The 24,537-nt window shown below is 38.0% G+C and overlaps 1 protein-coding gene across 1 annotated transcript in view; it reads right to left on the minus strand.

Annotated features, from left to right (window-relative positions):
- Window positions 1-5,948: 5,948 nt before the first annotated feature.
- FILIP1 (filamin A interacting protein 1) overlaps window positions 5,949-24,537 on the minus strand; it is a 258,360-nt gene continuing 239,771 nt past the window's right edge. The window contains exons 11-12 of the mRNA XM_008684837.2: window positions 22,663-22,720; window positions 5,949-9,740 (exon numbers count right to left, since the gene is read on the minus strand). Coding sequence (XP_008683059.2) covers window positions 9,700-9,740; window positions 22,663-22,720 — 99 coding nt within the window. The 3' untranslated portion in view covers window positions 5,949-9,699. The remainder of the gene's footprint in view (window positions 9,741-22,662; window positions 22,721-24,537) is intronic.

Here is a 24,537-nt window from a genome sequence, read left to right on the forward strand (position 1 = left end):
TTTCACATTATATTGGCATCTTTGAAATCCAGACCAGAGAGTAAATCACATCATCTGAAAACATACCCAAACTTTATTTTCTTTCAGACTTTGTATTTATGCCTTTTATAAGGTAAACCAACGAAAGGGAAATGAAGACTGTTTAGGCCTCAAATTTAAAATTAAATGTATTTTCGAAATGACTACAAGTCTCAAGATGTGAGTCAATCAAATGTTTATCTGGCAGACAATTGGCTTGCTTACCTGACATCCATTACCTCTCAAATTCTTAGCACTGCTAACATAGGTGAGTATTTTTTGTTTTGATCTACACAAGTTTACTTTCAACCTAGGGCTCAAATGGAAAACATTGACTTATCACAATTAATGGAGAAGGCATGGAATACTTTTGCTAAGTTCCATTGGTTCCTAAAAATTTGTGTAACAATATTGGATATAATGGGAAAATATAAAGCATAAGGCAAGTTTTTTCTTCCCATCTCTACCTATATTATCACATCCGCTAAATGTTACAGTTCCGTAAGAGAATTACTATCTCAGCATTTTGTATAAATGGTCAGTTATTTTGCTCTCAGATTTTTGTTGTTCTAGTGATCTGAGTGATGGGAATACGTTTATCTGTTTTTTCTTTAGTTTTGTTTGTTCATAAGAAAGATTAACTCCTTGTCTCTTTTTTTTCTTATTAGAAATTCCGTTTTGACTGAAACACAGAGTTGTGAAACTGAAAGCTTCCTTAGATTTTTGTCTAAAACTTATATTTTCAGATGAGGGCCAAATAGATGAAATGACCTATTTCAATCTCTTGATATCCTTACAGTTCCTTTTCCTCTCTGTACTGTGCCATCACAATATGCTGCCTTACTGAGCTAATATTTTTTTCATGTCCACATCATTAGCTCAGGGGACTCAGAATTTTATGATTTCCTTGGTTATACATTGTTTTGTGATTGTCCTTACCAGGTAGTTTTTTGTTTTTTGTTTTCCTTTAATCTGATGAAGTAGAAAATCTTAAAATGTTATTCAACATTTTTGGGGTAACAAAAGAGTGGTCTCACAATGGATTACCAGTCTATGCATTTTTCACTGTGGTTCCTAGGAGTGACTGGTGTGTATGTGTGTATTGATGGTACATGTAGATCACATTTGTATTGTTCAAATGATTGTTCACTTGCTGATTCCTGGGAAAAGAATTTATGTGGCTAAATGTTATTCATGCCGACTACCAGATCGACACAGTAAGTGTGCAATGAATGCATGAGCCCAAATATAAAAGTAAATCCAAAATGATAAAGCAGATGCAAACCCCATAATCCGCAAAGATATATATGAATGGCTTTTGGCAGGATAGTTTCATAATAATTTCTTATTTTGTAGCTCAATTGGTGTGTTCAGGCTACCGAACCAGGTAACTAGAAACATTAAAGAAAAAATATTGAATAACTATTGAGAAATTTAAAGAATTAAGAAGAGGAAACTGAAGCTGGTCTCTTTACTGTTTAGCCAAAGTGCCACACAGATTTGCTTGTTAGACTCGTTTGAGTATTTGGTGCTGCTTAAGCTTCCTAGTTTCTAGCCATATTCAAGTCATTTCACTCACAGCTGTAGTATAACAATGTTTGGGAAGATTGAAGAGACCTAAAAAATGTACCTAAGTTTTTACCAGCGTGAATTTCAGAGAAAGTTCTTAGGGACTGGAAATGGTTTGAATTGTTTTCAGTGACTGGGTAGTATTTTTGCTTGTTTATTTTTGAAGGAAAAAAAAATTTCTATTCAGTTAATCATGGCAGCTTACTTTAGAGAACTTCGGTGGGACTAAATCATATTCATGTTTAATTATCTCAGAAGATGTTTAGGGAAAGAATGATAGAGAATTTGTATAATAAATTTAATTTGTTATATTAATTGCATCAGAGATTGGTTCCAACTGACTGTGAAAAATTACTGCTTTTAAAGTTGACCTCTTCCTGTTTTTTATGTTGTGTTTTTATTAAACTTTTTCAGTTAGGAATTTAAGAAAATCCTTTTGTTCTCGCTTTGAGAGATTGTCTGATTAGCCTGAGGTTGTTGGTGTTGTGATGAAAGGTTTTGCAAGTTCATGAATAATAATCATAGTCAGTAGTCAGATAACAAGTCAAACAAGATATCTTAATGGCTAGTCTCAGAGGAAAAAGTAGGCAGCCTAAGAACCTCGTTTTGGGAAGGAAATTAAGGTTTCCTTTCTCATAATTCCACACTTCCTTTAAATGAAAATACGTAATTCTAATAAGATTTCAGACTTCGTGACTCCCACTGTATAGACTCTCTCAGTTGATTACGTCCCATGGCGCCGTCAATTATAGATAAGTTCTTTTCTTCAAATATGATGTTGCCATCTCTAAGTTGACAGTCAACTGACATGTATTATATGTATAATAGTGAAATTATTTTTTAAAGGGGACAGAGGAAGCAAGAGACTTATTACTCCATGAGAATAGAGACATGGGAAAGTAGATCTTTAAAAATGTTTAACAAGGGGTGCAGCGGTGGCTCAGTCAGTTAAGTATCAGACTCTTGATCTCAGCTCCGGGCTTGATCTCTGGGTTGTGAGTTCAAGCCTCACATTGAGCTTCACAATGGGCATGGAGCCTACTTTAAAAAAATTTTTTTTTTAATGTTTAACCACTTATAATAACATTTGGACTATTTTTAGACATACATTTTTTCTGTTTCTTCAAGTTTTAAATTATGAGAAGTCTGGGGGGGAAGTGTGGCAGGCATTTCATAATTACTTGTTTTTTTTGAAACACTTGGGTCACTACTACCTATGAAGTTATTTCTTTAAAAATATTCTTGAAAGATGACTTTCACAAAATGAACTTAAATGTGAAATCAACTTCTACTGAGCCTGAGAAAGGAAACACTTTTTTTTGGTCAATGGAACTAAATGTTTATGGCAACAAATAACCATGACCTCCTAGACTGCCCTCTGACCAGTGCATGTAAGGGACAGGGTAGGGGTTCCTTCAGCAAACTGTTCCACAACATTTTTATTTTCACTGAATCTTCTGAGAAGAATAATTTGCACCCACTGTCTTCAGTTCCTAACCCATCCAACCTATTGCTCCCCCACTTCAGACCCCACTTCCACTTAAACTGCCTTACTAATTCCGATTCATCCTTTAAGATGCAGGACAGTAGCCAGTTTGAGGAATCTTTGTCCCTCGGGCTGTGCTAAGAGTTCCTCTCAGAGTTCAAGGCAGCTTACACAGACCTCTACCTTGCACTTACCGTAATACTGAGAAATCTGTTTATGTCTGTCTTTCCTACTAGATAAAGCTGCTCAGGGTCAGAGACTGTTTTTATTTGTCCCTATATTTACAACACCTGGAAAAAAATGCCACGGTCTTAAAGACATTTAGTAAATCTTGTGGAACTAACCAGACCTCCTCTCAACTCACATTTTAGTGGGAGAGACTACTCGCCAACAAACAAATGAAATATAATGAGGTCAGTGCCATATAAGATGTGTGCACAAGGGGTTATAGGAGATGCCACACCTCATCATCTTATTATGTCAAAAACTAAACTGAGGAAATGGGCCCTAAGGTCTGGGTGATATTATATGGTTCCCCATGCAGGAAAGAATAGGATCAAAAATAAAAGAACATAGGGAAAGTTGAACCATATTCAGCACTCATTATTGATGATTTGCAAGACTCCATACCCTGGCTGATCGTGTTCCTTTTCTCAAGATCTTAGGTTGTTTCCCTGGAAACCAAGATCACTGTTACTCCCCATTCTTGAGAGTTAGCTTATACAGTCCATTTGTCCCACTTGTCTACTTGCAACAATGCTCTATGTGGAAACCAGTGCTTGGCCTCTGTGAACTGAAAATGACCACACTTTTCTTGTTAAAATGGCATAGGCCAGGGGCGCCTGGGTGGCGCAGTCGTTAAGCGTCTGCCTTCGGCTCAGGGCGTGATCCTGGCGCTCTGGGATCAAGCCCCACATCAGGCTCCTCTGCTGGGAGCCTGCTTCTTCCTCTCCCACTCCCCCTGCTGGTGTTCCCTCTCTCGCTGGCTGTCTCTCTCTCTGTCAAATAAATAAATAGAATCTTTAAATAAAATAAAATAAAATAAATGGCATAGGCCATCTAGTGGTCTGATGAGGAACCTCTGTCTTTGCAGAGAGCCTATCTTCCCTTAAGATCGATGATTATTGAGAGTCTTCTTGTTTAATCCAAATACTCTGCATCTAAAATCTTCAGTGGGCACAGAGGTTTCTACGAGGGAAGGATCAGCAGCCAGAACAGTTTGGTGAGGAAGCTCTGGCGTTGAACAGTCTGGCTGAGGTACTCCTCCTAGAGGAGCAATGCCTTGGGCTTAGGAGTCAGTAATGGGTGCCTACAAAACACCCTGCCACTTTGACTAAACATATGTCTTGCTGTCAAAGAGGAGAAAAAAATGTGCCCCCTAAGCCAGGTAACTCAAAAATGAAAACGTGATTATGGTCATGGAAAAGGTCTGTGAAGATTGGAGGAAAGGAGATAGGGCAGCTAGAAGAGTGGGAAAAGGCCTCTCCCTAGAAGGAATTATATTGCCTTTTACAAGCATTTATCCAGTATCCAGTATTCACTCTGAGGAATATGCAAGTCCTGTCTTCAAGAAGCTTACAGCCAAACTGGAGAGACAACTTTGCATATCAGTGCTAATCAATAAAGACAGAATGGGAAAATGGACTCCTGAAGAGAAAGAAAAAAATATTTTCTCCTTCGAGACACTTATCTGAAAGAAATGCTGCAAATAATGCCAGTGGAAACTAAAGGAGGACTGGTTATCTTTAAAAAAAAAAAAAAAAAAAAGTGATCTGGGAAGTCCAGGGAACTGCATTCCAACAATTATCTGTGGATGATAGGTCGGTATGCCTGGAACCAAGCAGTCAGTAAGGATTGCCCCAGTTGAAGGAAGGCCTCAAGGTTTAATATCTTTTATAGGTTCCTTGGGATAGCATTAAGCACAAATTTCAGAAGTACATTTTAATGACATTAAAAAACTAAAACAAAAAAACCCCAGTATGGGGCAATATGCCCAATTGCCAACATGCACGGAGCCCAGGGAACTTGCTGCAGTTTCTGTGCACACGGAAATAGCCTGGTGCTCATTAAACGTGACTCTAGCCCAGGGCTCAGGGGGAACAAATGCATTTGAGCAAATATAGAAAGCCCGAGACCTTCCTTTTCCTGGGAAGTCATGAAACAAACAGTGACTTTTGGCCAGTGCTCTTAAACCATGTGCACCTGCGGGGCTCTGCTCCTCCAAAAAGAGGCCTCATTACTGCCTTGTGGGCAAGACCCCTAACATCTGCAGCTTCCATGTAGAAAGCATCTTTGTTTAGACATCTTGCTTGCCTGCTTTTTTGATATGCAGATCTTTAAACAATAAACAGCCATTCCTTTGTCCCAAAAAAGGCAGAGATAAGTAGGGATTGGCTATGGACCACCAACTCTGGCACAGAGCTGAGAAATAAAAGAGGTCAAAGAATAGCCTCACGGTCACCCCCATCCCACTTTTGCTGAAAGCATTACCCAGCAGCCTCTCTAGAAGCTGGGCTGTGGCCTGCTGGCAAAAACCTCGGGAGCATTTGTTCTGCTCAGTAACCTACCTTTAGCCTGACAGCAGAAAGCAGTAAAGTACTATCTGAATATCGACTGACAGTGCATTTGGTGAAGGTAAAGGGCTGAGGGACACTCTATAACCAGTTCTATCTCTTGGTGTGTAGCAGTGTTCATCCCACTAAAGAATCAGACTATGCTGTAACTCGGGGAAAGTATCTCTCATTTTGGCAGATCTGCTGTACCATTTCTGCTTCTTCACAGCGAAAAACGCCACCTTTTTAAGAAAATAGGAAATGCAGAAGTGAAAACTATTTAAAGGCAAATGATTTTAAATAAAAAGGTGAAGGTTGAATGCTCATTTCAAATGATTTTAATTTTATGAATATTATGTTCCAACTCAAAAAAGAATATTGCACAATGTTTTTATATCACAATTGTTACTTTTCTCACTCTGTAGTGAGATTTTGATAAACATGGTTGACTTTGGAAATAACACAAAGAGACTGTCTTAATTGGCTAGATGATTTCAATAACCTGTGAAGAACTGAAAGGAAGATATTACATTCATATAAAAGACAAGTAGATACCCATAAATTCACTTGGCTGTAATGAAAAATAATTAACTTTTCATGTACTTAATAAAACTTAAAGGAGACAAAATTGAGAATGCTGTGAAAATACAATGTAACTCCAAAATTTTTCAATGCACTCTTTTGCTTTCGAAAATCCGTTCAACTGCAAGACTTTTAAGAATATCTTGATCACACTGTAAGCCTTTTACTTTGGAGAAGCTGACATCCGATGTCTTTAAAACAAAATCTAAATAAATACAATCTGCACTGTTAAAAATAATGAAATCTGTGAATGTTAAGGTAAAATTACCCAAATAACATAAATGAAAAAAACACCAAAAAATAAGTGTATTATATCATGACACCAATAAACATTTCTATTCGACCTTACTAATCTACAGCATTTTGCATTTTCCCTATGTAACAAACACAGTTGTTATCATATAGTTATGGAGTAAATTTTGAAAACTTAAGACAATAAAATAATAGTGTTTACTAAGCAAAGTTAATTCCATGACACTCTCCCAATTTTTGTGAATTTATTACAATAACTTATTGTTTTCCCTCTTTGCCTTCTAATTAGTATTTTTAGCAGGGGGATAGCACTGGAGTCTGAAGGGGGATACATGCTTCAGGTGCCAGTTGTGGTGGTGGTGTTTTTTTTAACTTCCATTTTGCATTTTTGTTATTTTTGGAATCGTTGCTCGTCAAATTCATGAACACGCCCAACTTTTGCTAAGTTTTTTATTCATTTCCAGGAAAATTCAACCACAGCATAAAGAGAAGGGACAAAAACATATTACATTGTTTGATCCAACATTTACTCTTGCTCTGCCACTGATTTTAGAACCTGTGAATTATTTCAATAGTGCTGGTGTCTTTTTTAATGCTTAAGCTAGATACTTCACATCATGAATTTTTTTTTTTTATGGTTGCCCTAAGAGACAATTAATTCTTCACATTTCTTGAAGATCTAATATCTGGAAAATGTGTTCACTATCTTCATCACACCTTAATATTTTATGAAATGCTTGAAAAAAGTCCCTGCAGAAGATACCTCAAAAAATACTCTCTTATCAAAAAGAAAGGGGTAAAACAATGGATTAGTTCAATAGTTGTACCTTAAACTGGAATCATTTCAGAAAATATAATTATTCCATTCAAAACTGATTCCCTTTCATACTGATGATTGGAGATTTACTTAAAATAAAAGATACAGAAATTATGTGAGTCTAGGATGGTGCCAGGATTGCACATGGAGGCAGTTTTCTCCTTTGGATGTAGATAGTGGGATAAGACTGTCTATGATCTTGTTTGTTTAATTCATTAGATAAGGATATAACTATTTGGTGTTTTCTCCTTTCTGCTAATTTTTAATATTCTTTTATTTCAGAACAATTACTTTTTTATTCTTTATTAATTTTACTCATCTGTCACTCGGATTCCATTTGGGTTCAAACAGAGGACTTAATCCCAGCACGAGCAGAAAAAGGCTCAGCATCCATCTAAGTGACTCAGATTGTACCACCGTCCTTACTCTGCATCGCAAGTACCAAATTTCATTATAAATTCAAGAGAAATAAAAACTACAGATCCAAATAGACATAAATCACTTGCAATATCTTAAAGTCAAGAAGTCTTATCCTCTAGCCTTTTCACGATTCATGTAATGAAATTCCCACAAGATGAGAAAAAGCTATTTGATTCAAATGCTAATTTGTGATCTATCAGAATATTTTGCCATCAGAAGTATAAACGTTGGCAAATAGGGAACTTAACTGTGTGTCAAAAAAAGATAACAAGATAACCCTTTTTCTACTTGAAAATGTCATTACGGTTCAGAAACATTTTCAGAAAAAAAAAACTCATAGCAACAATGTTTTAAATCTTCACACATACACACTCTAGTTTTCTTAATCATTAATCAAAAGCCCTGAAGGATACGTGATACATTGACAATCATTCAAGCTAGGACAAGCCTACTGTAGCATTTCTTTTACTTACAAAAATCAAACTAATTTTCCATAAAATAGTTATATTATTTATAACATCTACCAAATGTGATTGCTAATTCCACAAAGTATAAGTTAAAACCTTCCAAAGTTACATAGGGGAGGAAATCCAATTAGTTTTTCTATTTCAAAGACTCAGTGTAGACTCACTTCTATGCATTTGTAACCTGGAAACAAACTGTCAACTGGAGAAATGGGCCAATAGTGTTACTTGCATGGTTTTTAGTTATCCGTGTGACACTCAGAAGCATTTTCTTTAATCTCGGTAAAGTTCCATCATGTATGATTTCTGCATTCAGAAACTGATACGTCAACTCTTCGTTTATCTTTAAAGTTATCTTTTTAAAGACCTTATTGAAAACATGTGCCCATTAGCAAAGTCTTTTTAAAAACCTGTATTACTGGGGTTTCAAGTAAACTTTAGATGCACATTTTCATATAAACCTAAATTCAACAGCAGCTCTGACATTGAGATTTGAGTAATGCATGTTATGCTTTTATCTTTAGAGAATATATTCTGCAACCTACACGCCTTTATGAAAATCTATCCAAATCCTGTCTATCAAGGAAAAAAATGTTATCTGTCATGGAATTTCTTACCATTTTTTTTGAAAGATGCAGATATTACCTAGGTCAGTTTTTATTTTTTGAGCTTTCATTTGGACAGATTGTGAGAAATATCTTGATATCACAGTCCTTATTATAAGTCTCATACATATAAGCAAATAATGCACACAGAAATAAAATTGAACTCTCAGAGCTATTCCCATAACTCTTACTGGTTAAACGTATATATCTCCTTTTATTAATTTGTTTCATATGAAATTCAATTTATCAGGGATTTTGGCACAGAACACTAGACAGGGCAACTTTTAAAACTGGCTTTACATAATTAAAATTAAACTCTTAAATCAATGTTACTTATTACTGTTGAACCGTGATCAGAATCACAGCCTTATACAAGCAATAATAAAACCTCTTCTAGAATCTCCTGCTTCTGTTTTATCTCTTGAATCTCCCCTGAAATATATAGAGTGTTGTACTTTCTTTTCCTTCAGAAATAAAAAAGTGATGAAAGAGAATAATGATAGGTCGCCATTTTGAATGCAGCAGTACCAATACTCTGAAGAACTGACAGTGTGCTCTACAGATGCATGTGCCAGAGACTACGAAAACGGAAACACTTCAGGAAAAAAATCACATTACAAAGTGTATTATGAAAATAAATTACATAGCATGTGCCCATGGACCTGAAAGCTTTGCAAAAGGAAGAGAAATTTATTTTGACACGAAGATTGAATTGCTCTTGCTACCTATTTTCCATATTATCAGCAACGCCACTTTCAGCTTTTACGTTATTATATCCTCGAAAAAAAAAAAATCACTGGAAGTAGAAAATTATTTCCAGTAGTGATCAGTAGCATGGAGAACCTTAGTGATGATGGAGGACTGTAGAAATACTACTCATTCAACAGGGATTCAGAGGAAGTACACACACCCAGTATGTGCTTGGTTTACCATTTCATCTGGAGTTCATACGTAACTGGTGAATGACGATGCTTTCTATAAAGAAAAGAAAGATACAGCATTTTCAATTAAACTGAAAAATCAATAGTTTATGTGAGGGTCAATACCACATCATTTCACTGAAAGACTGCGGACGATAAACAACAAAACAGAAACAAGTACATGAGCCCAATAGCTCCCCCTGCAGTTCTTTACTATTCTTGGGTAATTTCTTTATATTGACATATGTGCTTTACCTCCAAAATTCTTAAAATCTTTTAAACACTGTTAAATATTCTAATAATATTAGGTGGATTTTACGCAAGGAAAGAACCAAACACAAAGACATTAATTTCTACGTGTAAGCTCCATACTGGGAAACCAGACTATTTTCTAGAAGCAACTCTATTCTTCCAGCCATACTCTTTCTAATCTGAGCAATATTCACATATGTTTAATTTCTTTTTTTAGGTGTGTGGTTTGAGTTTTAACAAGGAAATATTCATTATTCTTAAGAAGTCACTAAACACAGATGACTCACATTTGTCTTGGACTGCTTCTTTTTACAAAATTATGTATATGCCTTTTTTAAAAAAATAGTTTATTTGAGATGAACAAGAGAGAGAGCACAAGCAGGATGGAGGGGCAAAGGGAGAGGGAGATGCAGGTTCCCCGCTGGTCAGGGAGCCCAATGTGGGGCTCAATCCCAGCACCCTGGGATCATGACCTGAGCCGAAGGCAGACGCTTAACTGACTGAGCCACCAGGCACCCCTTATGCATATGCTTTTAAATCTAAATTCATTCTTACAAAAGTAAAAAAAAAAAAAAATTGAAATAGTACCAGCCATGTTATGGGTGTGTGATATTTGTATTTATTTGATTGATTTCGCTTTTACCTTAACCTTTATGCCTTCACGAAAATGTATCATTTTTTTTTCAGTCTCTTATTCAAGGACTACTTATTGTGGCTCTCCTACATGCCCATCACTGTGCTAGGCATGGAACTACATAAGTGACCCAAATGAGAAAGAGTCCTGCCATTGTTGAGATGATAAAGAACAGAGCAAAGAAATAACTAAGCTTCAAATGGTTTCTTCACCTGAAAAATGTACTACCTCCCCGACAATATATGGCAGTGTTGTGAGTGTAGAAACTAATGTCAGGGTTTATCAATAACGTGCGGAAATTTCCACCTATTATTTTCACTTTAATTTCAAATAATTAATATTTACATTTACTTAAGTAGTTAACATCTAAACATTAATTAAAACATATTATGTCAGAGACCTATAGATTTGTGCTAATCGAGTGGATGATCCTTTGTCAGTTTCTTAATTGGGTTTTATTAACTTTACTTCAGTTCACGCTGACCACTAGGTGGCGATATTTCCATTCCTTCCTTCGACCTTTTGATTTGAATCTGGGATAAGACAGCAAAGCAAAGTAAAATGAAATACATAAAGGTTTATATACTTAATAAAACTTAGCTATGAAAGTTTTGTAATGCTTCTAAGACATACATATGATTTTTGACAATACTACAAACCCTTAAATCATCTCATTTTTCTCATTGGAAAATTACAGCTCTAAATTTTTTCAATACCTAAAAATCCATCAAAATCTTCAGATAAAAACTAAAAACACATTAAAATATTATGTAGTTAAAAATCAGGATCTAAGATTCAAATGCCATTTCCCACTCAACACTTCCTTTCTTAAAATTTCAGTAATAGTTTTCAAAGAGTCAAAAGACATAGATCTCAAGTCTCCCTAATAGAATTAAAGTATCTTCCCCATTTTCCTCCCTTAAGAAAGCATAGAGAACTTAAATTTAAAAGAGTGAATTCCTGGGTTGCCTGGATTAGTTAGGTGTCTGACTCTTGATCTCAGAGTTGTGAGTTCAAGCCCTATGCTGGCTACAGGGGAAAAAAAAAAAAAAGCAGTGAAATCCAGAATTGTTCTTATCCTAGATGTAATTCAGAATGGGCATGCATTGGTTTCCTCACCACAAAATGAGGATATTAGATATCATCTCTAAAGTGACTTGCAAATGCTAACATTTTGTGTTACCACTCTCTCGAGTGTGCAAACCTCTAAATTCCTAGAGTTGCCTTAATCTTAACATGTTGCCATCCTCATTATCATAATAGCTTTTCAGAATTAGAATTTTCAGAATTCAGAATTTTCAGTAATTGGGTCCATACATAGAAGAAACAATATCTTGTTTGAACCATTCTTCTTCTTATTATTATATATAAATTAGCAAACTTGTGATCCTACATGATACATATATATATACATATGTATATATATATTAATGCTATTAATCAGATTGCATTATTTCCTAAAATCTTTTAAAAGATTTTATTATTTGAGAGAGAGAGAGAAAGAGAACACGAGCTGGGGCGGGGCAGAGGGGGAGGGACAAGCAGACTCTCCGCTAAGCGCAGAGCCCCACTGAGGGCTGGATTCCAGGACCTTGAGATCATGACCTGAGCCAAAGTCAGATGCTTAACTGACTGAACCACCCATGTGCCCCTAATCAGATTGCATTATGAAAAAGATTGTCTCAAAAATACTTGACAATGCTAACAGTTTATTTTATTCTACTTTAATAATAAAAGGGGGTATTTCAGGGACGCCTGGGTGGCTCAGTCCATTAAGCGTCTGCCTTCAGCTCAGGTCATGATCCCAGGGTCCTGGGATACAGCCCTGCATCAGGCTCCCTGCTCAGCGGGGAGTCTGCTTCTCCTTCTCTCTCTCCCTCTGTGTGTTCCCTCTCTCTTAAATAAATAAACCTTTTTAAAAAGAGGGCATTTCATATGTATATACATAAACTTTATTTAAAGGAATACAATTAACCCAAGTTATTTTGTTTTATAAACATGGAGACATAGTTCATCTTGTTTCCAGAGATAGTGAGAAAAGATCTATATGATGGAAGATCTGTTTTAATTGAAACTATTAAACAGATTTATTAAATCTATGCTTGCTTATTATCTGTTTTCCCCAATCTGTACACTGAGAAAAAAAATCACACTGCCAATACACAAAATTGTGAGAGATAAAAAATGTTGCTTTAAGCCGTTAGATTTTGAGGTGACTCATTACACAGCAAAACTATCTGATACATACAGAGTCCTTGGTTGCTGGCAAAAAAAAAAAAAAAAAAAAAAAAAAAAAAGCTTCAGGGATTATGCCATTAGTTAAGTTTTTTTAAAAAGGGCAGAGTTTCCAAGTTTCTCCCTGGCTTTTCTTTATGGTTTAATACAATAAAATAATGTTATAAATTTTACTGAAGTTACAAAGTTAGTGAGCAAATCGTATTCCATTTCTTGCTCTGTCTTCATTTTATCTCAGAACAAGACCCAAATATAGGTCATTTGGGGCCTCTAAAGTAACCTGAGTAAAATCAGGTATAATTCTGGAATAACTTTTCTCTTTTTGCAGTTACCATTTTTCTGACATTAGTAATTTGTAGAGTATATGACAGGAAGGGTGAGACCAAAGGCCATAGTTAATTTACACCTCTATCAGCAAACTCAAAATAGCAAAGCACTTAAATTTAGGGCCCTCTGATGTACAAATATTTAAGAACATCATTTCCTTCTTCCTAATTGGAAAAAGGAAAAAAACATCTAAATCTTAATCAGCATACACACACACAGGGACATTGGATTTTTATGTATTTTTGAAATTAACAGTTTACCAAAAGTACTTACACTTTCCTCTGTATGTTCCTCTCAAGTGTTATCTTGATGTTTTCTCCTTAAGAAACTTTGGGTAACACATTAATACGTTATTTGTGATTATGATATTATTGTGAAATGACGTTTCACAATAATATGAATTCATTCTTTTGTACACCAGCTATTAGATAATGGTCCACAGAAAGGAAATTTAACATATTATCAATTCCTAATTATACTTGACTTCTGACCTTACTATTCATCCTCTTTGGGTGGTAACCCAAAACTACTGGCCAGCCAGATGACTTGAGATCCAAAGTTGTATATGCAAGCTGGGATTTGGGGAGAAATTTGGGGGAGACTCTCAAGTGCTAGAGTGTGGCAACATGGCAACAAATTTTGAGTCTGATTCCTCCCAGGAGGGCTCCCTGGCTGTGGAGTAGGAAAGATATACTCCCTGGAAAGTCAGCGTCTTCCTCCCAAGCAAGACATATATTTATACTTTGCCAAACTCTCTGCGAGGGGACCCTTGAGCTCTGAATTTAAAAAAATCTATTCTAGTAAATCAGACAAGATCACTTTAATAGACAGCCTTTAAGTTCACACACCAAAGACTAAGAAGTTCAATTTATAGTAGGACTTTGCCTCCACGAGGGAGGGCTGCTTCATCCACAGGAAACTGCATACCAAATTACTACAGAAAACATTTCCTCTTGGATTTTGCATCAGTTTGGCTGGCTTGTGACCTGCTTCCCGTGTTCCACGGCTCCCTACTCCCTATGGGCTCTGCCTGAAAGGCTGTGCACAGGCTTAGGGCTGTGCTATTCTTCCTCTCCACCAGCTACTAAACCCCAGCTTTAATATGTTGTCCACAGAGTGATTTACTCACCTGCAAAAATGTCCTAGACCTTTTAGAAAGAAGTAGGAATGCCTAGATATTGTTTACTTCTAAGGTTCTCATTTTAATAAACTGCTTTAGTATTCAGTCCTGTTATTATCACATTCAGAAATTAATCAGAGTCCTGATAAAACATCTGTTTTAAATAGGAAGTCCAATAAACTTCCTCTGTTGACTTGGACTTGTATTCCCTCTTTTGGATTCAGCTCAGCTAATTAAAAATACTTCCGCTAATCAGTTCTGTCATTTGCTTCAGGAAACTTTTGAGCCAGATGATATACACTCTCTTGGGGTTTCTCAACCTTCTATTAGTTTATTTGCTTCCTTCCAAAACATTTCCCACTCCATCATCAGCCCAAATCATCCCCTTACCTCTCCAGGTTGCAGGAATTACCAATAATCAGTTATGACTAGTAACTTCTTTTTTAGGCAAGCTAATCCTTATCTCTCAAATAGTTTACTGTTTTCAGATACAAGCAAATCGGAACTAATTATCCCACATACAACATTAACTGTAAGTAGGAACTCAATGGTGGAAAATGCCTAGGTTCCATCCTTTTGGACACAGATGTTAAATACCTAGGGTTGATCTCAGTCTATGGCTGGCCACAGAATCACATGGAAAATAACATTGTATGTGAAAGTTGGGAAGGGCCTTGTCTTTTTAGATAAGAACAACAATATTCCTCAAAGTACCGTTATGAAAACTTAGACACATATAGTTTCTATGTACATATCTTAATATCTCAAAATCCTTTGGCAGTGTTATTTTGGCCCAGTGAGTGTGGGCATTTTAGTCTATATATGAATACATACTTTGCTCACCTGCAGTCATTTCATCACATGAAATAATGAATAATGTACTGAAACCTGGCATCATCATTAGTAAGATGGTTAGACATCTCTAAGCCTTGGGGTTTTTTGTTTTTTGGGGGTTTTTTTTGTTCTTGGTCTTGGTTTTGTTTTCATCTTTAATAATAGAGATACTTATCTTCTTGACCTCTAAAAGTCTGGTTCAGCTGTTACCAGCCCTTGATTTTGCAATTCTGACCATCATACATACATGACAATAGCACACATAGAAAGGTCAAAACTACATTTACCAGATAAGCAATTATTTACTAGTTCTTAGGAAAAGTGTTATAGTAGAATGCTTTAAGTTGCTTGCTAAATAGTGAAGCCTAGCATATTATGACTATAAGGAGGAATGCCAGAATCATAAAAGGTTATAGCTAAATGCTAAACCATAAGCCAAAGTAAGGCAATTTGCCAAAGATCACACAACCTTACTCTGGTCTCCTGGTTTCCAGTTCTAGCTCAGGTATCTAGTCCATTGTTCAGCAATCCACTTTCTCTGGATATCACCTTAATATCTATCCTAAATCTGAATCCTGCTTATTGGTGGTGGTGTTTGGTTTTTTAAAACAAGAGCCTCTCCTGACCTTTTTTTTTTTTTTTTTTTGCAAGATTTTATTTATTTGAAAGAGAGATAGAGAGTACGTGTGAGCAGTGTGGGGGGGGTGCAGAGAGAGAGAATCTCAAGCAGACTCCACACTGAGCATGGAGCCCAATGCAGGGCTTGATCCCATGACCCTGAGATCACAACTTGACCCAAAACAGGAGACAGACATTTAACTGACTAAGCCACTCAGGCACCCCCTGACCTATTTTAGAAGGTCCTTCATGACCTTGAAGAGCGTGACAAATCACTTGAAATTTTCTCTTTCCAGAAGTGTCTTTCATGTTCCTCTGGGGGAGTTAGGGTGAGGAAACAACAATTCATAAGTATGTTTGTATGTCACAGAAAGCTCTCAGTTCCCCCTACTTCTCCACATGTGCTATGGCTTCAGAGATGACAACCACCAGTCCAGGACCCCTGGCTGTTCTGCACCCATTATGGGCCTATGGTGCCTTTGAAGGAAAAGATGTAACTTACACTATTCAGAATGGCGGTACGTGAATTTCCTCTAATTTTACCATCTCTTTATTTCCATGTTCCCAAGCATGATTTGTCAGGACCCTCCACATCATTCTCACAGGTTTGTGTTGCAGACAAAGGGAGGAAGCAAGGAGTGAGAACACCTCTCTCTTCTCCAGCCATCTTTCAACTTCTGGTTTTCTTTCTCTACAGTAAGTGCCAAGTTTTTTACAGCAGCAGACAGGCTTTAAACCCCAGGTTAGATTCTGAAATAATGGCTTGTATCTCTAGTAGAGGCAAAGTTTTTAAAAGAAATTTTGAACAGAGACAGACACAACCACCAGAAGGAAAAGTAGGAAGAAGGGACAAAGTGAACAAGTAAAGGAAATGTGGCCTGGCCTGGTATGCACGCCATTCAGTCCGCCTGGGGGGCAGGAATCCATGCAAGGAAAAGGGAAGAGGGGGGATGCTCAAAGAGCAGGGAGGGAGAGAGCCCAGTCACAGAGAGCCTCAAGGGCCGTATGGAGGAGTTGGTGCTGTGTTCTGTAGGTAATGAACCTTTGGAGGGTTTTCAAATAGAGGAGTGATATGATCAACTTGAACTTCGGAAAACAAAATGAAAAATGAATCTGAGAGTTTTGAGGCTAGAGATTATGAGACCAGTTAAGGGGCATATTGAGTAATCCAGATGAGAAGTAATTAAAACCCCAACTCAGGCAGTAGCAAGGGAAATGGAGTTGTGGGTTCAGCTGATAGAGGCGTTCGGGGGTTAGACTATGAGACTTGCTCGATGAGTCAACTTGACGGGTGAGGGAGGAGGAGAATGGCTACCAGGCTTCTTGCTTGGGTGATTGGGTGGATCAGGATACCCCTGCTGAGACGCAGAATAGTAGTAGTAGGAGGAGACTTGACAAGGGTTGGAGGAGGTGTTGAGAATTGCTTTTAGACAAGTTAAGTTGAAGATATACAGCACAAAGTTGGATATGCATTTGGAGATAGAGGGTTGGTAGCCATCAATATATGGGAGATAATTGAAGCCATGGGAGTACATAAAATAACCAGAAGGAGCATGTAGTGTAGGTAACTGGCAGAGATGAGGGGAACAGTGACCCTTAGATTGCATGCATAAAATAAGGAGTCACCAAGGGAAACCCAGGTGGAGCGGTCAGAGAGGTCAAAAGAAAACCAAAAAAGATTAGATGTCTTAGTCACCCTTACCAGAGACCCAGGGTTTATTTTTCCAGGAAACAAAACAAAACAAAACAAACTGACCTAAGCAATTCTAGACCTAAGCATATGGATGGGCAGCAGAGAATGAATGCAGGGGAATAAAAATGTTTGCGCCCCTTACTGTAAGATTCTCCATCTCACTTCCCTTGATCTATTCCCAGAGTTCATGTAGCCCACACCAAGAAAGTTACCAAAGGATTTTTTTCTTTAGAAACTACTGGAAGATATATAGTTGACCCTTCATCAACATAAGTTTGAACTGTGCAGGTCCACTTATATATGGATTTTTTTCAATAAATACAGTATAGTACTATAAATGTACTTTATCGTCTTGTGATTTTCTTATTATTTTCTTGTCTCTAGCTTACTTTTCTGTAAGAATACAGTATATAATACATGTAACATATTAAGTATTTGTTAATTGACTATTTATGCAATTGGTAAGGCTTCCAGTCAACTGTAGGCTATTGGTAGTTAAGCTTTGGGGGAGTAAAAAGTTACTGGGGGTCAGCACCATCAGTCCCATGTTATTCTGGGGTCAAGTGTACTTTAAAAGATAGATAGATAGATATACAGACAGGCATGTAAGCAAAAGAAGAGAAGAAGAAATCCAGGAAACAGAGGATTCAACTTAGGCAAAAGAACAATAGGACAAGAGCCTGACTTGACCTAGAGCATGACCAGTCCAGACTAAGTAGGGAAGCAGAGGGCTAATGTAGGAAACTAAGGGGTTGAACTAGGAAAGCCTCCAGGTAAAAATATGAAACTGACATGTTTAAGTGTTTGGAAAAATTACTGATAGGTGTTTGGCAGATCTATTGGGGCATTTGGAAAAAATAAAGATAGAAACATAGAAAACCAAGCAGATGAAAAATTAAAATAATTCTTCTATTGAAGGTTTAAAAAGTGGTAAGAGGAAGGGAACACAAACATAGTATAGGAACAATATTTTTTTCTTTAAGATTTTAAAGTAATCTCAACACAAAACATGGCCTTGAACCCACAACCCCAAGATCAAGAGTCATGAGTTCCACCAACTGAGCCAGCCAGGCACCCCAACAGGGAACAATATTTAAATTTTCAGTGTAAACATATACATATATAAACATCTAAATGCTGACTGATGATTTATCAAAAAATTTGTGTTTTAATCATACTGGGAGGATGGGGAAAGGGGAAAGAAGGGACATACAAGAGTGCTACATCCCCAACCATAAAAACATAAAGGAAAGGGGTCCCTGGGTGACTCCTTCGGTTAATTGTCTGCCTTTGGCTCAGGTCATGATCTTAGGGTCCTGGGATTGAGCCCTGTGGACAGAGCCCTGGGTCAGGCTCCCTGCTCAGCGGGGAGTCTGCTTCTCCCTCTCCCTCCACCCTTCCCCCTGCCTTGTGCTCTCCCTCTCTCTCTCTCTCTGTATCAAATAAATAAATAAAATCATTTAAAAAAACATAATGATTGATAAATAAGTATATTATTTAGAAACATGTAGACAAATACCAGAAGAAACAGCTAAGGGTTAGGAATGATTTTCTCCAGGGAGTCAGACTGAGGGAAAAGAGGGGTGAGATCAGGAACAGCTGTTTTCATTTTCTTTTAGTGCTGGCTGATAGTTTAACTTCACATATGAATGACTTTAATAAAAATTTAAAAAGTAAGTTAAAGAATAAATGGAAATGTGGAAGTGGAGGCAAAAAATGTCGAGTGTTCTGTCTGTGGCTTAACCGGGCAGCAACTAAAGAGGACTGCATGGCTGAGGGAGGAATTGTGCTCAAATGGAAGAGTCCAGAGCATATTTATATCCTGTGTGCAAGTAGCAGATAAAAAGGAGAAATTGAAACAGCCGAGGATGAGGACATAACCAATCATGAGACCCTGGAGGAGGAGGTAGGAGGGGAAACACTGAACTTCATCTGGGTTGGGGAAATTTTGGAATTGTATGTGCCCGTTTGCCGGGAAGCCCCCTCTGTGCCCATCTTGTTACCTCTTCCTTTTCTCTGCCCTCCAGCCTCCCACATAAGTGCGTTCTTCTTATCTAATATCCCTGGGACTTTTCTGATCAGGAAAGTCTCATGCTTCCCTCGGTGTTCCAAGTCTATGAGGGAATGGGAAATTCAAATCTTTGTACATCTTATATCTTCTTGGACATGTTTTCATTTCCCTGAAGCTACACTCTTCTCACAGTACACATCAAAACCATTCCTTCACTTCTTTCTTGAAGACGTTCAAGTAAGACATCTAGTAAGACCTACCCTTAATGAATACACTAACATCTCTAGAGTCCGGTTGCCACCCATTCACTTGCCCTCGCTGAAAATGTAATAAAAATGCCAATAGAAACTGAAGGACTCTGTTTAAGCAAGTGACCTAGACAGGAAGGTCATTTTCAAGAAATGATAAATACCCTTGGGGTCATGTCCCATGCAGGAATATGTCTCGTACCATGCATGCTAAATGGCCACCACCACAGTGTGCTGAAATAGTCAACCCATGAAAATCCTTCTCTGGAGTGGAAGCCCAGGGCTTCCTCTGTAGCTGTGCAGATTGCACCCTGCGGTCCCCATGGGGAGCCATCCCATTGAAATATATGGAAATGGGTGGGACTTGAGCAGCAGCTGTACACAGCAGCCTTGGTGAGCCCTTTTGCTACCCAATACTGTGTTCCAAGACAGGCCAAACACTCTAACCTCTTAATCCCATTCACTCTTATAAAAGCACAGTAAGCGGCATCGTGAAAACGTTATCCTCACAAATAGAAGCTGGCATGGGAATGCATTTAATCCTCCACTTCCTATCCCCAGTGGATTTCATTTCTAATATGTGGTTTAAAACAAAGCTATCCAATAAACGTAGAGTTGGTTCTAAAATTACAAAGAAAAACTGCCATTACTGCTCTTTACCATTTCTGAAAAGTGAATATGTGTTGTTCTGCCAAGTTTTCTTAGCAGTTGTACTCTGCAGGTGGCTCTCTTCCAGCATCCAGATGTATAAACATCCTGTACACGCACTGTTCAGCCCCTCGGAGCACTCTCCCTGCAGATGGTAGGGACTTCCAGGCAGGAATGACATAAGCATGGTGTGAGCAGGGAACAGCAAAAGGCAGCAGCGGTGACAATAGGTGATGATAAAAGTCACCGGAGAATGACAGGTAAAGTCAAAGGAACACAGTGTCTCGTTCTTTTAACGTCGTTTGTTCACATACAGTAATGTTATACCACAGTCACACCAAATACTCTAAATGCCAAGGAGGCATCTGAAAAACAGTGAATGTCCTTGTTTTTTCCACAAAATGGATGTGTACTTTACAAAAGGGGAATTTTTCCTTTTAAAAATAGACAAGTCTGTATTGGAAATGGAAAGATCTCTTATTTAAACTTGTTAAAAATCACATTTTAGAAAATCTTTTTTCTCAGTCTCTCTCCTTCTACCTTGAAATCCCATTAATATGGCATGTCTCCTCTGGTGATTCAACATCTTTTAATACATATGCTGAGAACCGATGAGCTGTAGGCAATAGAGACCTGATTAAAAAGAATATGAATTCTGCGAGGCATCCATCACCATCGTATACAACTCAAGTCCAAGTTCTACGATGGATAGGAAATCCGGTGTGGAAAGAACTCAGAGAAGAGCCTCTTTATCATGAAGCTTGATGATTTGATGATAAAAGCTAATCATATATCTTTTAAACAACAACAACAACTATCTTTCCCCAAATATCAAAAGCAGGGACTATCCAAATAATTTTGGAACCCTCACAATTCAGAAGGAAAATAACAACCTATAACTTTGTAGTTATTGTATTTTTATAAAGTTCACTCGATTGGCTTAAAAATTTTGACAAAGGTGCTGCCTACTTGAGACCTCAGAAGCTAAGCTGCGGGTTATTAGCCTTGAGCTCATTTGTGGTTATTTGACCAGGAAGCACGATGTCCACTTCAATAACATGGTTAATCTCACAAAGACACCTGGCATTTTGCATTCACAGTTTCATGCTTATTAAAACATGCTTGAAATTAATGAAAATGATACCAATATAAGTAAAACTGACAGGAACAGTAATTCACTTCACCACACCACACACACACACACACACACACACACACACAATCATGAACTGGTTCTATATTTGCAAGTAAAGTCCACATTCAACTGAGGAAAATATTTGAATTCAATTAAGCTATGCATGATGTCATTTTTTTTCTTGGCATTAATGTAGCACAATTACTTTCTTCTATTTTCTATCCATTACAACCTCTGTTGAGGTTGTAATGGATAGAAGGGACATTTGGCAGCTCTATTCAAACAGTTCTACAATTTAAATCAATGGCACACTTGAATAGAGCATGAGTTTGACATTAGTGGTTCTAAAATTATTGTCTATAAAATTCTGGGATTGTTTTGGAGATGGCCAAAACCTCTATAATACACACAGACACACACAAATAAGTAAAACTCTGTTTTTAGGATTCCATATTTCATTTCCATTTTATTTCACATTCAAATTATTTCCTGAAATCATCCCAGAGGCTTTTGTTTTTGCAAAACTTTAAAGGTCCAGGCCCTGTGATAGCTAGGAGATGTTTTTTCCAGCACACGAAGCAAATTCGGGATTTAATAGAGGCAAATGACAATTGTTAAACTATTTCCTATTTCATAATAGAATTTCTGAAAAATCAATTATTGTGGAACAAGGCCTATTAAATTTGATTTACAATTAGGAAATATGGGATCCGGCTTTGGAGAGGATGAGATCCAGCCCCCATATCTTACTGACAAAGAGACCGAGGCTCAGGCGGGTTAACTGATGGGCCTACTTTCTAGAAGCAAAAATGGGGGTAGAAGTCAGCCCTGCCTCAGGCCCCGCATCCTCAACAAAGCACCCAGCAAGCAGTAGTTCTGCTGGTTAGTTCTTTTCTCTAGCGTCAAAAGAAAATTTACAAACTAGGAAAGACACATGGCTATTAGTGGATTATTTTATAAACAAGATATTTAAAACTGAAGTTAGTGCACGACAAGAGTTGGCACAAACAGACGAAGGTCCGTGTTCACGGCAGCAGTAGCATCTGCACGACATACCCCCTCAGCCACTGCCCTCAGCCCTTCCCCCCTCCAAGAGAGGTAGCGCTGCTGGCTGCAGATTTCTTCAGCTCTATTTTCATAGACTGAGTCTCAGCTCGAGGCTCGAATTTGGTCAGATTTCCTGCTCCTGGGGCTGCCACTACTGGCTTTCCTGCTTTCATACCTTTTGACATAGGAATGCGGGTGGGTGTAGGTCGCTGGGATGACCCGTCTTGTCCTGACTGTAAGAGAGAAAATATAGAGACACAAGGGAAATGTCAGTGAGTTTCCCCCCAGATTTGCCATCAATCTGAATACCAGCAGGACAGGAATGCCCACAGATGACACCTCCCCAGATAACATGGTTAGAAACTTGGAGTCGGGATCTCATCCACTCTGATTGCCTCCTCTTCCCTGTCCTGAACAACGATGCCAGACTTCCTTCTCTTCTCAAGCCCCTGACCTACTTCCTCTACCTTCCTGAAGTGACCTTAACTCCTATTTCACAGAGAAAATACAGCCACCTGGCATCAACTCAGGCAACTTTACTCCCACTGTCCCCCAAATTATCTCTACTTTCTTGAGATGAAGCAGCTCTCCCTTCACTTCTTAATGATGCCAGACTCTTTTCATTTTTGCCTGTCACTGCTGTCAATACCCTTCTTCTTGAAGTTCTCCTAAAACTCTCTTGCTGTGATACGTTCTTACTGGAGTCTCACCCATTCACCTCCTGTCTCTGATGACTCCTATCCAATCTCTTGTTGGCTCCTTGTCCTACATTGCTTTTCTTCTTAAATGTGGGTGTCACCATGCTCCATTCTCAGCTCTCTTTTCATTTTCCACACTCACCCTGAGAATTGCCTCAGTTGTCACCCCATGTGTCAATGAGTCCCAGGACCTCGAGCCTTCAGTGATCTTCTGGAATATACACGTACATTTCCAACTACTTGCCAGACATCTCCACTGTCCCCCCGGCATCTCAAATATAAATGTCCGCAACATGACTTATCTTCTCCCCAAACAGTAGTCCCCCTATGTTTCTCATCCTATCTATGCATACAGCCACGCCAGAAACCCCAGAGCCACTCTCTATATGCAGGTTGTCATGAAATCTTTGATCCTATCTTCAATACATCTCTGTCTACATTTTCACTACCACAGTTCAAGCTTACCCCATCTCTAGCCTAGAGAATTGCAAAAGGGTCCCAGCCCTCAGCCTCTGTGCCCTCCAATTTATACTTTAAACTATTTTATAGACATAGGTTTCTAACACATAAATCATGTGTTCTTCTATCATCAATGCCCTTTCAATGGCTCCCTTTGTCTAGCCTATGAGATTAAATGTCAATTTTGTAATAAGCCATGCCCCTCTCTTCAATATCTGACCCCAGTTTGCCTCTCTAATTTCTGCTCTTGCAATCTGTCTCTGCACCCAATGGCTGCAGCACAGTGGGAATGCTCACCGTTCCCCAAACATGGCAGGCTCCTTCCCATTGCCATACCTTTGCACAGACTGTTCTCTCTACATACTCCTTCTCTTTTCCTTCTTAAAAAAAAAAAAATCTCTCCTTATCTGTGAAAACTTCCTCCTCTGGGAAGCCTTCTCTGGTGGGTTCCTTTGTACACACCTCTATCATAAACCACTGGGTAGGTTCCAATCCTGCCTCTCCTGCTAAGCTGGCAATTTCTAAAGGTCCTCTTTGCAGTCAGCACCAAACCTGGTGCCCGGAGTGTAGCTAAACACTTAATAAATGTTGAATGAATAAATGCACAAATGAACTAGCCTCACTATTCAATTTCTAACAAAGGCATCCTAAACTTTTTTCATCCTTGACTTTATGGAATCCGATATATCTGAAGTAAGTGAGCCATCCTTTAGGCCTTGTAAATCTTATTTGAAGTCTTGTTTGTATATGGGGTTTAATCAGTAGTCAAAAATGTTACTAAAGAAAGTAAAGCTGTTTTGATCTGACCCTTAAAAATGGGAATAAGATGTTTCAGCAGAATATCTGCGCCAAGTTACAACTTACACCTCCACAATCTTTTTATAAAAATCATT

Source organism: Ursus maritimus, unplaced genomic scaffold (assembly GCF_017311325.1).
Source record: "Ursus maritimus isolate PB19 unplaced genomic scaffold, ASM1731132v1 scaffold_29, whole genome shotgun sequence".
NCBI classification, from domain to species: Eukaryota; Metazoa; Chordata; class Mammalia; order Carnivora; family Ursidae; genus Ursus; species Ursus maritimus.